The 13,181-nt window shown below is 43.3% G+C and overlaps 1 protein-coding gene across 1 annotated transcript in view; it reads right to left on the minus strand.

Moving 5' to 3' along the window:
• Positions 1-13,181, minus strand: part of fhod3a (formin homology 2 domain containing 3a) — a 68,595-nt gene that overhangs the window by 6,191 nt on the left and 49,223 nt on the right. The window contains exons 19-25 of the mRNA XM_083547458.1: positions 12,385-13,176; positions 11,387-11,545; positions 11,114-11,296; positions 10,825-10,944; positions 10,466-10,627; positions 7,990-8,180; positions 7,581-7,785 (exon numbers count right to left, since the gene is read on the minus strand). Coding sequence (XP_083403584.1) covers positions 7,581-7,785; positions 7,990-8,180; positions 10,466-10,627; positions 10,825-10,944; positions 11,114-11,296; positions 11,387-11,545; positions 12,385-13,176 — 1,812 coding nt within the window. The remainder of the gene's footprint in view (positions 1-7,580; positions 7,786-7,989; positions 8,181-10,465; positions 10,628-10,824; positions 10,945-11,113; positions 11,297-11,386; positions 11,546-12,384; positions 13,177-13,181) is intronic.

Here is a 13,181-nt window from a genome sequence, read left to right on the forward strand (position 1 = left end):
TGCCTGGACATGTGCTGGTTTAAGCAGGGGAACCTTCCGTGCCATGCATGATTTCAAACCATGACGTCTTAGTGTATTACCAACAGTAACCTTGGAAACGGTGGTCCCAGCTCTTTTCAGGTCATTGACCAGCTCCTCCCGTGTAGTTCTGGGCTGATTTCTCACCTTCCTTTGGATCATTGAGCCAGATAACACACACACACACACACACACACACACACACACACACACACACACACACACACACACACACACACACACACACACTTGCATAGAGCCCCAGTCCGAGGGAGATTGACAGTCATGTTTAGCTTCTTCCATTTTCTAATGATTGCTCCAACAGTGGACCTTTTTTCACCAAGCTGCTTGGCAATTTCCCCGTAGCCCTTTCCAGCCTTGTGGAGGTGTACAATTTTGTCTCTAGTGTCTTTGGACAGCTCTTTGGTCTTGGCCATGTTAGTAGTTGGATTCTTACTGATTGTATGGGGTGGACAGGTGTCCTTATGCAGCTAACTTCCTCAAACAGGTGCATCTAATTTAGGATAATAAATGTAGTGGAGGTGGACATTTTAAAGGCAGACTAACAGATCTTTGAGGGTCAGAATTCTAGCTGATATACAGGTGTTCAAATACTTATTTGCAGCTGTATCATACAAATAAATAGTTTAAAAAATCATAAATTGTGATTTCTGGATTTTTTTTTTTAGATTATGTCTCTCACAGTGGACATGCACCTACGATGACAATTTCAGACCCTCCATGATTTCTAAGTGGGAGAACTTGCAAAATGGCAGGGTGTTCAAATACTTATTTTTCTCACTGTACATATTGGTGTCATTGCTTAGGAGGCAAATTTTATAACTCTATACTAAACTTTACTATAAACTTTATAAATTTATTATAATTGTTACTAAAACCTCTAGTTTCAAGTTTTACTTGTCATATGTACAGATGTCAGTGACAGTTTGTACAATGAAATTCTTAACTGAGGCTCCAGACAAACTACAGCAATATTAAATATTTAACATAAAAAAAAGAAAAGGAAAGAAAAGTAAAAATAAGGCATAATGATATATATATATATATATATATATATATATATATATATATATATATATATATATATATATATATATATATATATATATAAATAAAATTAATTATATGAGTATTCACAAGGGGGAGTGGTGGCTCCAGCGGTTAAGGCGCTGGGTTGCCGATCAGAAGGTCTGGGGTTCACGCCCCGGTATCGCCAAGCTGCCACTCTTGGGCCCTTAAGCAAAGCCCTTAACCCTCTATGCTCCGGGGGTCCCTTACGAGGGAAATATCAAGGTCCGTGACGTGGGGCCGCCCTTCCCGTGGGCTCACCACCTGCAGGAGGGACCGTAAGGGACGGTGCTGTAAGGATTGGGCAGCAGTCGAAGGCGGGGGCCTGCTTAGACTGCTGCCCCCGCGACCCGAATTACGGATAAGCGGGAGAAAATGAATGAATGAATGAGTATTCACATATGACATATTAGCAAGAGGTATTCTTGTAAAAATATGGAAGACAGATGATATGAAAAATGTATATGGTTGATGTGCAAAAAATATGCAAAGATACGTAGTGTGCAAATGAGGTGCAGTGGTATTTAGAGTTCGAAGAATTAAGACTTCTGCAGTCCCAGTGTGTTAGATGTATCTTAGAAATGTATTACAGTCAGATTACAGGTGTGGGTTGCTACCCTCAGTGGTCTGATAGTCTGAGGGTAAAAACTATTCTTCAGCCTGTTGGTTCTGAAATGAAAACTCTCTCATTTCTGTCCATTATCTGGAAAGGTCCCGCAGTAGTGGAGTGGGAAAACCAGTCCTCCCATTGCTCTTCCTTTACCACCTTCTCCAGGGAGCTCCGCAAAGTATTAATTGTATTTACTCCAGCAGGATACAGCTTGGTCACTGTTCTCCGTCTACCAGGGCAGCCACTTGGTAGCAGAATCCGGCCTTCCTCCCAGGCCGGATCGGGTTTCTTCTTTGTGTAGAAGAAGAATAAAACCCTATGTCTATGCATTTACTACTCAAGAACCGGTATCCACTTCCCCTGATGGATATGACGTTCGAGCTGCTTCAGGGGGCTACGGACTTTACTAAGTTGGATCTGTGAAATGCCTACTATTTTTCCGCATCCAGAAGAGGAATGAATAGAAAATGCCGCTCAACACCCCGTCCAGTCACGGATCGAAGCGGTTAAGGAATGGCCCAAACAACTCTCAAGGAAGCAGCTACAGAGGTTCCTGGGGTTTGCTACCAACCCCTATCGCCAGTTCTTGGTCAAGGTGGTTGAAGGCTGCATCCATGCACCTTCTTCTCCTGTCCTCCCCTTTTTGGTTTAGACTGACCACTGCCAACCAGCTGGTTCCTGTGGTCTGCCCTGCACAAATACTTTTTGTTCCGAAGCAGCTGTGATCCCAGGTTCTCCAATGGTGCCACTGCTCTGTTTTGATATCCCCGCACCCTCTCCTCCAGCAGCGGTTCTGGTTGCCCACTGTCCAGAAGGATATCTGTAACTTTGTTTCCACTTATCCTACCTGCACATTATGACGGATTTTGTCACCAGACTTCTGCCGTCGGTCGGTTATACTGTTATCCTTACCATGGGGGACCATTTTTCCAAACCGGTCCATTTCATTCCACTGGCCAAACTGACGTCAGCAAAGAAGACACATCTTCTCCAGCGCTTTTTCTGCCTCCATGGCCTCCCTCATAACATTATCTCTGACCAGGGTCCTTAATTTACTGCCAACTTTTGGAAGGAGTTCTTTCACTCTTCTAGGCACCTCTGCCTATCTTCTGCATTCCAACCCTAAACTAATGTCCAGACGGAGAGGCTCAACCAGGAATTAGAGACCGGACTCTGCATCCTCTGTGCCCTGCCGGTTCGGTTGGGAGAATGCTCGCACGGCTCTCTTTGAGACCTGCTGGGCCAACCATAGGCGCCGCCCCTCGCCCTGCTAATGGATTGGCCAAAGGGATATCTACTCTGGCTATCAGATTGTCTCTTCGGCTCTTTGTTAGTTCCTTCCATTTTTTTTCCCCCTGTAGAAATTTTTATTTTATTTTCGTATATCTCTGTGCTTTTCTCTGACTTTCTCTTTCCCCTCGGATTACTGCTACTGTACTGCTTTGTTTGCTGGCTCTCAGACATTATGACTGTTTTCCAGACTTTGCTTTTTCTCTGCCCCATCCTGAAACCAGGTTTGGTTTCTCTGATTATTTGCTACACTGTCCACAGACTCTCAGACTGCTCTAGTGAGGTGTTCAAACGTTTTTAGACAGTCTGTGTTTTTCTCTGCTCCATTAGGGGTCGCCACAGCGGATCATCCGTCTCCATACAACCCTGTCCTCTACATCTGCCTCTTTTAAACCAACTACCTGCATGTCTTTCCTCACCACATCCATGAACCTCCTCCTTTGCCTTCCTCTTTTCCTCCTACCTGGTGGCTCCATCTTCAGCATTTTTCTACCAATATAATTCATGTCCCTTCTCTGCACATGTCCAAACCATCTCAATCTTGCCTCCCTCACCTTGTCACCAAAACATCCTACATGTGCTGTCCCTCTAATAAACTCATTTCTAATCTTGTCCATCCTCGTCACTCCCAACGAAAACCTTAACATCTTCAGCTCTGCTACCTCCAGCTCCATCTCCTGTCTTTTACTCAATGCCACTGTCTCTAATCCATACAACATCGCAGGTCTCACCACAGTCCTATAAACTTTCCCTTTCATTCTTGCAGATACCCTACTATCACAAATCACTCCTGTCACTCTTCTCCACCCACTCCACCCTGCCTGCACTCTTTTCTTTACTTCTCTAACACACTCTCCATTACTTTGCACTGTTGACCCCAGGTACCTGAACTCCTCCACCTTCTCCACCTCTTCTCCCTGCAACCGCATCACTCCACTGCCCTCCCTCTCATTCACACACATGTACTCTGTCTTACTCCTACTGACTTTCATTCCCCTTCTCTCAAGCGCATATCTCCACCTCTCTAGGCTCTTCTCAACCTGCTCTCTACTCTCACCACAAATCACAATATCATCTGTAAACATCATAGTCCAGGGAGACTCCTGTCTGACCTCGTCCGTCAACCTGTCCATCACCACTGCAAACAGGAAAGGGCTCAGGGCCGATCCTTGATGCAGTCCAACCTTCACCCTGAACCAGTCTGTCGTACCTACTGCACACTTCACTGCCGTCACACTGTCCTCATACATGTCCTGCACCACCCTCACATACTTCTCTGACACACCTGACTTCCTCATACAATACCAGAACTTCTCTCTCGGCACCCTGTCGTACGCTTTCTCTAAATCCACAAATACACAATGCAGCTCCTTCTGTCCTTCTCTATACTTCTCCATCAACATCCTCAAAGCAAATAAGGCATCTGTGGTGCTCTTCCTCGGCATGAAACCATACTGTTGCTCACAGATGGTCACCTCTTCTCTCAGCCTGGCTTCCACTACTCTTTCCCATAACTTCATGGTGTGACTGATCAACTTAATTCCCCAGTAGTTACTGCAGGTCTGCACATCTCCCTTATGCTTAAAGATCGGTACCAGCACACTCCTTCTCCATTCCTCAGGCATCCTCTCCCCTTCCAGAATCCTGTTAAACAATCTGGTTAAAAACTCCACTGCCATCTCTCCTAAACATCTCCACGCTTCTACCGGTATGTCATCTGGTCCAACCGACTTTCCATTCTTCATCCTCTTAATCGCTGCTCTCACTTCCTCCTTACTAATCCTATCTACATCCTGCTTCACCAACTCCACATCCTCCAACCTTCTCTCTCTCTGATTTTCCTCATTCATCAGCTGCTCAAAATACTCCCTCCATCTTCTCAACACACTCTCCTCATTAGTCAACACATTTTCCTCTCCATCCTTTATTGCTCCAACTTGCAGTACATCCTTCCCAGCTCGGTCCCTCTGCCTGGCCAATCGGTATAAATCCTTTTCTCCTTCCTTAGTGTCCAACCTCTTATACAGCTCCTCATATGCCTTTTCCTTGGCTTTCGCCACATCCCTTTTTACCTGCTGCCGCATCTCCTTGTACTCCTGCCTACTTTTCTCATCACTCTGTCGATCCCACTTCTGTTTTGACAACCTCTTTCCCCTAATGCTCTACTGCACTTCCTCATTCCACCACCACGTCTCCTTGTCTTGCTTTCTATTTCCAGATGTCACACCAAGTACTTTTCTAGCTGCCTCCCTCATCACTCCTGCAGTAGTTGCTCAATCATCCGGCACCTCTTCACCACCACCAAGCCCCTGTCTGACCTCTTCCCTGAACCTCACACTACACTCTTCCTCCTTCAGTTTCCACCATCTTATTCTTCTTTCAATCCTTACTTTCCTCCTCTTCTTCTTCGCCTCCAAAACCATCCTACAGACCACCATCCGATGCTGTCTAGCTACACTGTCCCCCGCCAACACCTTACAGTCTCCAATCTCCTTCAGGTTGCATCTCCTACACAGAACATAATCCACCTGTGTGCACCTTCCTCCACTCTTATACGTCACCCTATGATCCTCCTTCTTCTTAAAATACGTGTTCACCACTGCCATTTCCATCCTTTTAGCAAAATCTACTACCATCTGCCCTTCCACATTCCTCTCCTTAAAACCATACCTACCCATCACCTCCTCATCACCTCTGTTCCCTTCACCTACATGCCCATTAAAGTCTGCCCCAATCACCAATCGTTCTTTCCTAGGTACACCATCTACCACTTCATCTAATTCACTCCAGAATCTTTCCTTCTCCTCCATCTCACAGCCAACTTGTGAAGCATAGGCACTGATGACATTTATCATCATCCCTTCAACCTTCACCTTTACGATCATCACCCTATCCGAAACTCTCTTCACCTCCACTACACTCTTACTGTACTCTTCCTTCAGAATCATTTCTCTTTCCATCCACACCATGATAAAACAGTTTAAACCCACCTCCAATGTTCCTGGCCTTACTCGCTTTCCACTTGGTCTCCTGAACACACAGCATATCTACCTTTCTCCTCTCCATCATATCAGCTACCTCTCTCCCTTTACCCGTCATAGTACCAACATTTAAAGTACCAACCCAAACCTCTACACTCCTACACTGCTCCTTTTCCTGCCGTCTCTGTAGATGTCTTCTTCCTCTCCTTCTCCTCCTTCGGCCAACAGTAGCCCAATTTCCACCGGTACCCTGTCGGCTAACGATACCTGTGGCGGTCGTTGTTAACCCGGGCCTCGACCGATCCGGTATGAAATTCTCATTTGTGATCCGCATATTTGATTTGGCACATGTTTTACGCTGGATGCCCTTCCTAACGCAACCCTCCCCATTTACCCGGGCTTGGGACCGGCACTAAGAGTGCACTGGCTTGTGCCCCCCTAATGGCTGGGTTCTGCTCCTTGCTTTAATTAAAGACTTTAAAAGTATACATTTGTCTGCATCCTGCATTTGAGTCCTTCAACCAGTCACTTATGGACAATTTTACTATAAACTTTATAATTCTATTCTAATTTTACTCTAAACATTATTGCTCTAAATTTTTTTACTAGGGTACTTTACTATAAATAGTATAACTCTCACATTAACTTTATAACTCTATTCAGTTTAATTGGGTTTTATTTGTATAATGCTTTTAACAATGGACATTGCCCAAAAGCAGCTTTACACAGATAAAGATGTTATAAAATATGAATTTAAATGATGGTGCCTATAAGTTTCTCCCTAATGATTGATTCAGTGGTGACTGTGGTGAAAGAAACCTCCCTCAGACTGTAGGAGGAAGAAACCTGAACCTCATCTTCATTCTCAACACCGAATGTCCATCATTACAGTTCCATCAGTGTTGAGGTTATAAACTGTACAGTGATAAATGTTTAAATCCAGAACTGTTCATGCAAACTGTGGTCCTGAGCACATTGTAGCAGACTGTTGATATGAATTCCAGTCCAAATCCCTCCACATAACTCTATATACAGTCTGTATTTAAAAACATAAATAAACTTTTGTTTCAGTTTCCAATGAGGTGCAGAATATTTCTATCATGTGTACTCATCTTCTTAATGGTTGTAACTTTCACCCAACAGTGAAATCATTCCTCTCTGTATCTAACCACTATAGCAAATCACAGGATGGTCAGATGAAGGTCAGGGCAATGACCACGCGTAGGAAACGGGAGTAACTCATTCGAAACTAAACCAGAGTCGGGGAGAGTTACTAACCATAACGCATTGAGAATCCTGAAAGTAGGTATAATCCGTAAAGCGGGTAGGATCCGTGACGCGAGTGCTATCAGTAACGTGAGTATACTCCTGTGACGGGGTGCAAGAAGCATGAACCAGTGGGGAATGCTGGTGGTCTGGAATCCGGTAGATCACTAGGCATGACTTTGTAGATCCGACAGCGAGTGAGGTCGGAACGGGAACTTATAAAGGGGAAAGGTAATGTGGAACAGGTGTCGGTGATTAGCGCCGGGAGAGGCTGAGAGAGAGCCTCGGAGGAAGGCGTAGCAGGAGAATCCCTGACAGTCACTCACCTTAGCATTGATGTCTATGATCAACTTCCCCCGTGTCCTGTTCCTCTCGCGATGATCGGCTCGTTTCTGTTTTTGCTGGAGTATTCTCTCTCTTGTGGTTCGGTACTCCAGTGCAAATTCACTAACGATTTTGCAGAAACGATGAACACTGATCTCACGAACTCCAGACACTGGGTGTCCAAGAAACAGCAGGAACATGTGGAACCTGGAGGACAGGAAATTGTTTAAAAATGGTGGAGTTGAATCTGAATGTGAATGTTTGGCCGTTTCCTATTAGATATCATCAAACAGAACTCTGACACCAAGACTGAAATTTACTTGAGGGTTCTTACGTCCACAGAATCTATTTTAACTACATGTACTGATGATGGGATTTTGTTGAAATATGAAATATGTATGTGTGTGTTACCGGTTGATGATGCGTCGATGTACAGTCTTCAGTATGATAATCCTCCCTGCACAGTCCTTCAGGAAGTCTGTCAACTTCTGCTTGAGTGCTGGTTTCATCTCGTGCTTGGCGATCAGCTTCAGATTTTCCCAAGATGCTTTGCAGCGGCGTTCCATCTGTGCCAAATTGTCCTGCAGCAAGTCAAAGTCGACCTGGAGAGGAATTCATACCTTCAGGACATTTTTCAGAACAGCAGTGTAGACGCATGGGATCCCAAAACGTTGGGACACTGTGTAAAATGTAAATTATAAATTAAAATGTAAATAAAAACAGAATGCAATGATTTGCAAATTTCATAACCCATCTCACCAAATTTCATAACCCATCTCATTCACAATAGAACATAGAAAACGTATTAAATGTTTAAACTGAACAAATGTTGTGTTTAAGAAAAAGAATACTGACCTGCCTGTGCATTATGAAAACACAGAGTTCAGGTGCCCTCGCCACATAAAGGCCAAGACAACACAAGAAAGTGTAGGACAGATACACAAAACACAGAATAACGCCACCGGTAAACCTGCTGTGCAGTTCAGTGTGCAAGAGAGAACCGGATACAGGAGTGTACTTGTAAATATACAAAAATGTGAACAGAATAGAATATGGATTTATGACATTTGCAAATCATTGCATTCTGTTTGTATTTATAAATTGGGTTGTAGATGTGAATGAATGATCACAGGTGTACATGTTCCTCAATAAACAATACAGTGATTTGATTCATATCAACACAGTTGCATTTTTATCTGTATCACTAATATCACTAGTTCTCATAACTACTAACTAACCCAAATCCAGGACCGCTGTTTGCTATTTAATCAGTCTCCTGTCCTTCTACTGACCCTGAACTCAGTCCTGCTGAGACTCTGTTTTACAGCTGGATGAGTTTCTTGTGTCAGCATTTAATCTACTAGACTCAACCCATCACACCTCTGTATTGGTGTTTCTGCACAGGTGCATTTCTATAATTGCATTAGATAAATATAAATTGTAAAAAGTCACTCTGGAAAAGAGCGTCTGCTATACATGTAGTTATAAAAACTAATGTTAACGTAAATCACAATCTCAAAGGAAATGTTTCTAACATCTTGTGAAAGCCACGAGCAAGAGCAAAATAAAGCCCTAGTAGTAATAGTATAATGTTTCTAATAAAGTGCTCAGTGGATGTAAATGTTTTCATTCATAGGAAAAAGAAAATACACCCTCTCTCAATTGGTGTAAGGTGTGGTAGGGTTTCAGAACGTTTGCAATAAGCCTTCTCCATATTATTTCAGGATTTCTGCAGGTTTCACTAAATTCAAATTGAAGATTTATTAAGACCTTTTTAAGAACATTACAAATGAAATGTAATCACAACATCAAACACACAAATATGCGGTTAGCGACTGGCCTTTATCTCTGAACTTCCACTAGCTGGAAAAGTAAATCTGTGGTACAATCCGTGAGATTCACCTAAATAACAGAAAGCCGATTGGCTGCTGCGTGTTGGTCTCATTTCGTAATCAATTTATATTTGGACCAGTGAGAGAAAAACTACAACAAGAAAAAACTGAAACGTTGTTCAGCATTAGAGGGACCTTAAAATAGACCGGAAAATGAAGACCTGTTTAAGATAAAGGCTAACTGTATTTTTTAAGAGAAAGGTCATTAAAGTCACACTTATTCACTCTTTTATATATGAACTGTTATTAACATTGTAGGTCACATGAGACGGATTTTGGGCTTTATATCTCAGCATTAAACGCACTGACCATACTGTCCATTTTCCCTGTAATTCGAAACAATTCTTCTCAATTTAAAATTGTTTGGAGCCTCATGGACACAACCATGAGTGTTCCAGAACACCAAGTTAACAAGTTCTGCTTTTCTAGCTCTAAGTAGAGTCAAGTGAACTGTATTAGCATTTCAGCCGCACTCAGCTGTCTCAGTGAAATCAAGTTCTTCCAGGAACAAGGTGTCAGAAAACTACCAACAACTACATGAGACATGAACAGATAGAAATACAAACATTCATTTAAAGGACTTGATTTTTCCTATGATTATTGTCCCCACATTGGTTTTCTGCACTTTTATCTCCCAAAAACTCGCCACCATGTGACTTGGCTACGTTAAATTATTAGGTGTGTATGAGTGTGTGAATGTGTGTGTTCGTGGTTCCTACAATGGACTTTTTCCCATCTATATTCCCATGTCCATGCCAGTGTTCCAGGACCGACTCCAGATACAGCGGTTACTAAGTGAAGCTAAATATATATATTTGTACTAATCACCTTCTCTGCTACGGTTCAGTTCCAAGTTTCTCAGTTTTCAGTTCTCTAGTTGAGGACTGAACTCGATTTTGATGGCTTGTATCTTTAGTCTTTTGAAGACTCCTGCTGCAGAAGGAAGATTGTGGTGAAGTTTTAACTTTGTGTATACTTGTTTTTATGTTATGTACCTTAGCAGAGCGTGTAATAGCGCCGATCTCTGAGTAAAGGTCGGTGCTGTCAGTAAAGTTTTCCACTACTGCAGAGCAGGCATGGTGCAGCAAAGACTGTTTATGGACTGTGTCCTTCACCTCTGGAACCTTCTCCAGATAACTCAGATCAAAACCTTTAGCCTATACACAAAAACACACAAACATTCCTAAATCCAAGAAATCAAACTCTCCATTTTTCTTAATTTGATTTGTGTTTATTTTTGACAATGGATCTATAAAACTAGACTTTGGACCCATGTGAGATCACTGAAAGCATGAAACAGTTTAAAACTCATTAAGATGAAGGTCACAGCACAATCATGTTATTGCTCACTCACTTGAGATCCGTTGAGAAAGTTGCCAATACCAAGCAAGGCAGAGAGGATGTAGCGGAATGTCTTATTCTTCTCCAGCTGCTCCATGCCCTCCTTTAAGTCTTGTAACGGCTCTGCCACTTCCTGCCAAACAGGAAGCACCCTGATAATAAAATACTTAGCCACCAAGCAAGTAAATCCTTACATTCAGAGCTAAAATCCAAATCCACCACAAACACATACACACACACACACACACACACACACACACACACACACACACACACACACACACACACACACACACACACACCTTCTCAATGGTGTCATAGTCCATTTTAAAGGCCCACAGCTGGAGGCGAGCACAAAGTTCACTGATGGATGAGAGTGTTAATAGGAAGGACTCGGCACTGCCCAAAGGAACATCAGGATTCAACATGTGAGCTTCCTGAATCCTCTGCTTCTCCTCTTCAGTTGGAACCATCATCAGGAGCTTCTACATGATTGACACAGAGCAGTGATGGTGAGTAGAAGGTATAAAATCTGTACCTGTGACTGTGCGTGCACTGGACTGTGGACTCTTCACCTCAATGCCCTCTTTATTCAGTGCATATTCATCAAAATTAAGGATGGCAGATTTGATGGTTCGTGGTGGAGGAAGCACGGTGAGGCCGATGTTAATGGCGTTACTGCGTTTGGAATCCAGGACAATGATCTCCTGCCTTTTACCTTCCACTGCAGTTTTCTTACAAACAACAGAAATGTAAACAAATTAAAAAGAATATGTTCAACTGTAAACACAATCAAGCTTCCAAACACAAATAAACACCAATGTCTTACAACTTTAACACACTATTCCCAATCAAACACACACTCACACATACCAACCTTCACCATCATACACCATCACGTACCATTAAACTCATTCTTTTAATTACTACACATCAAACACCAACATTCTCCAACATCCAAATGCTCTCATTCTTAAAGTCAAAGTTCTCCATTAAACACATTTGAAACATTTTCAGTTTAAAAACAAAACACAAAACGAGATGGTAAGAAAACGTCAGGAAAGTTTTGTGATTTGTGCCGGATCTCCGTAACGGTGTCAAAACGCAGAGCTGGATCTTCATCTTCAGGAAGAGGGTGAAATCCCCAGGAGCCAAATCTGATGGGCAGGGTGGGTGCGGAAGTGAGATCATGTGAAATGTTGTCTGGCGATCATCAGGCATGAGTTGCTGAAAAGTTTAGACATTTTCAGGGGTTGAGCTTTTAGAAGGTCTTCTTGATCTCTTGCCATCTTCCAGTGAGGTTCTTCTGCTCTTGAAGCGAAACACCTCGAACGACTCATCACAGCATCACCGTATGTCAAACGTACGTCACGTAAAACATCTCTGTGGCAGAAGTTCACGCTGAAATTTCACATTTGCTCTTTGTAACTGATGAAATCTTAGACGTGGGAATGCACGTGCGTAAGAACAGCATCAGTTACATCATTAGTCTCTAAACTTTTTGATACAACCTCGTAACGAAAAATGGAAACGTGGAAAGTTACAGAAAAGATTTATGCTGTGTAACGGTTACCTTGGTTACACTCATTTCCTTGGACTTGCTCTCAAACAGGTGCTCCAGTTTGCTTATGTCCAGTTTCACTGGTTCCAGTTTGGACCAGAGAGACAGGTGTCCTCGTCTTATTCCCAGAAACCTCCACTCATCCGGTCTCACCTCACTCCAGAATAAACGGATCGTCTTCTTCTTCTTCTGAAAGATCAAGCATTCAGACTGAGGAGGAGGTGGAGGTGGGGCTGTGCCAGGTCCAGGGGCTGGAGGGGCTGGAGGAGGGTTAATGTTGAAGGGGCATGGAGGAGGTGGAGGTGGAGCCAGAGTTCCTGACCCAATCAAACCTCCTGAATCCAGGATGCCCTGATCATCCTCATCAACCAAATCCGTGAAGTTGATGTCTCTGATGCGCAGCTCACGAGGTATGGCCATGATCTGATCCCACATATTGTCTGATTCTTTTTGGGGGGTTATAACTGGGGGCAGAGGGAGGGGCTTCTGCTCTTCCTGCATTTCGATTGGTGGAGAGCTCAGGCCTTTCACAACATCTCCAAAGCGTTCAGCAAATGCTCGAACTGATCCACTCTCAGACTTCTTCTTGCCGCTGTTCTCTCCACTCGTATTAGCCCCGCCCACCACTCGGGATCTCCTCAATTTCATTTTCATGTCCACCTTCTTTTCCAGCTCTGCCTCATCTTCCTCTTCTTCCTCACCAGGTTTCATGTTCTGTGAGTAGAGCATGTCCATCATGAACACCTTGCTGTTGAGGATGTCATGACATTGATCACTGTTCAGACCTGAAAAAACAAGTTTTAGTACAG

The sequence above is a fragment of the Silurus aristotelis genome, assembly GCF_946808225.1.
Source record: "Silurus aristotelis genome assembly, chromosome: 7".
In the NCBI taxonomy this organism is placed as follows: Eukaryota; Metazoa; Chordata; class Actinopteri; order Siluriformes; family Siluridae; genus Silurus; species Silurus aristotelis.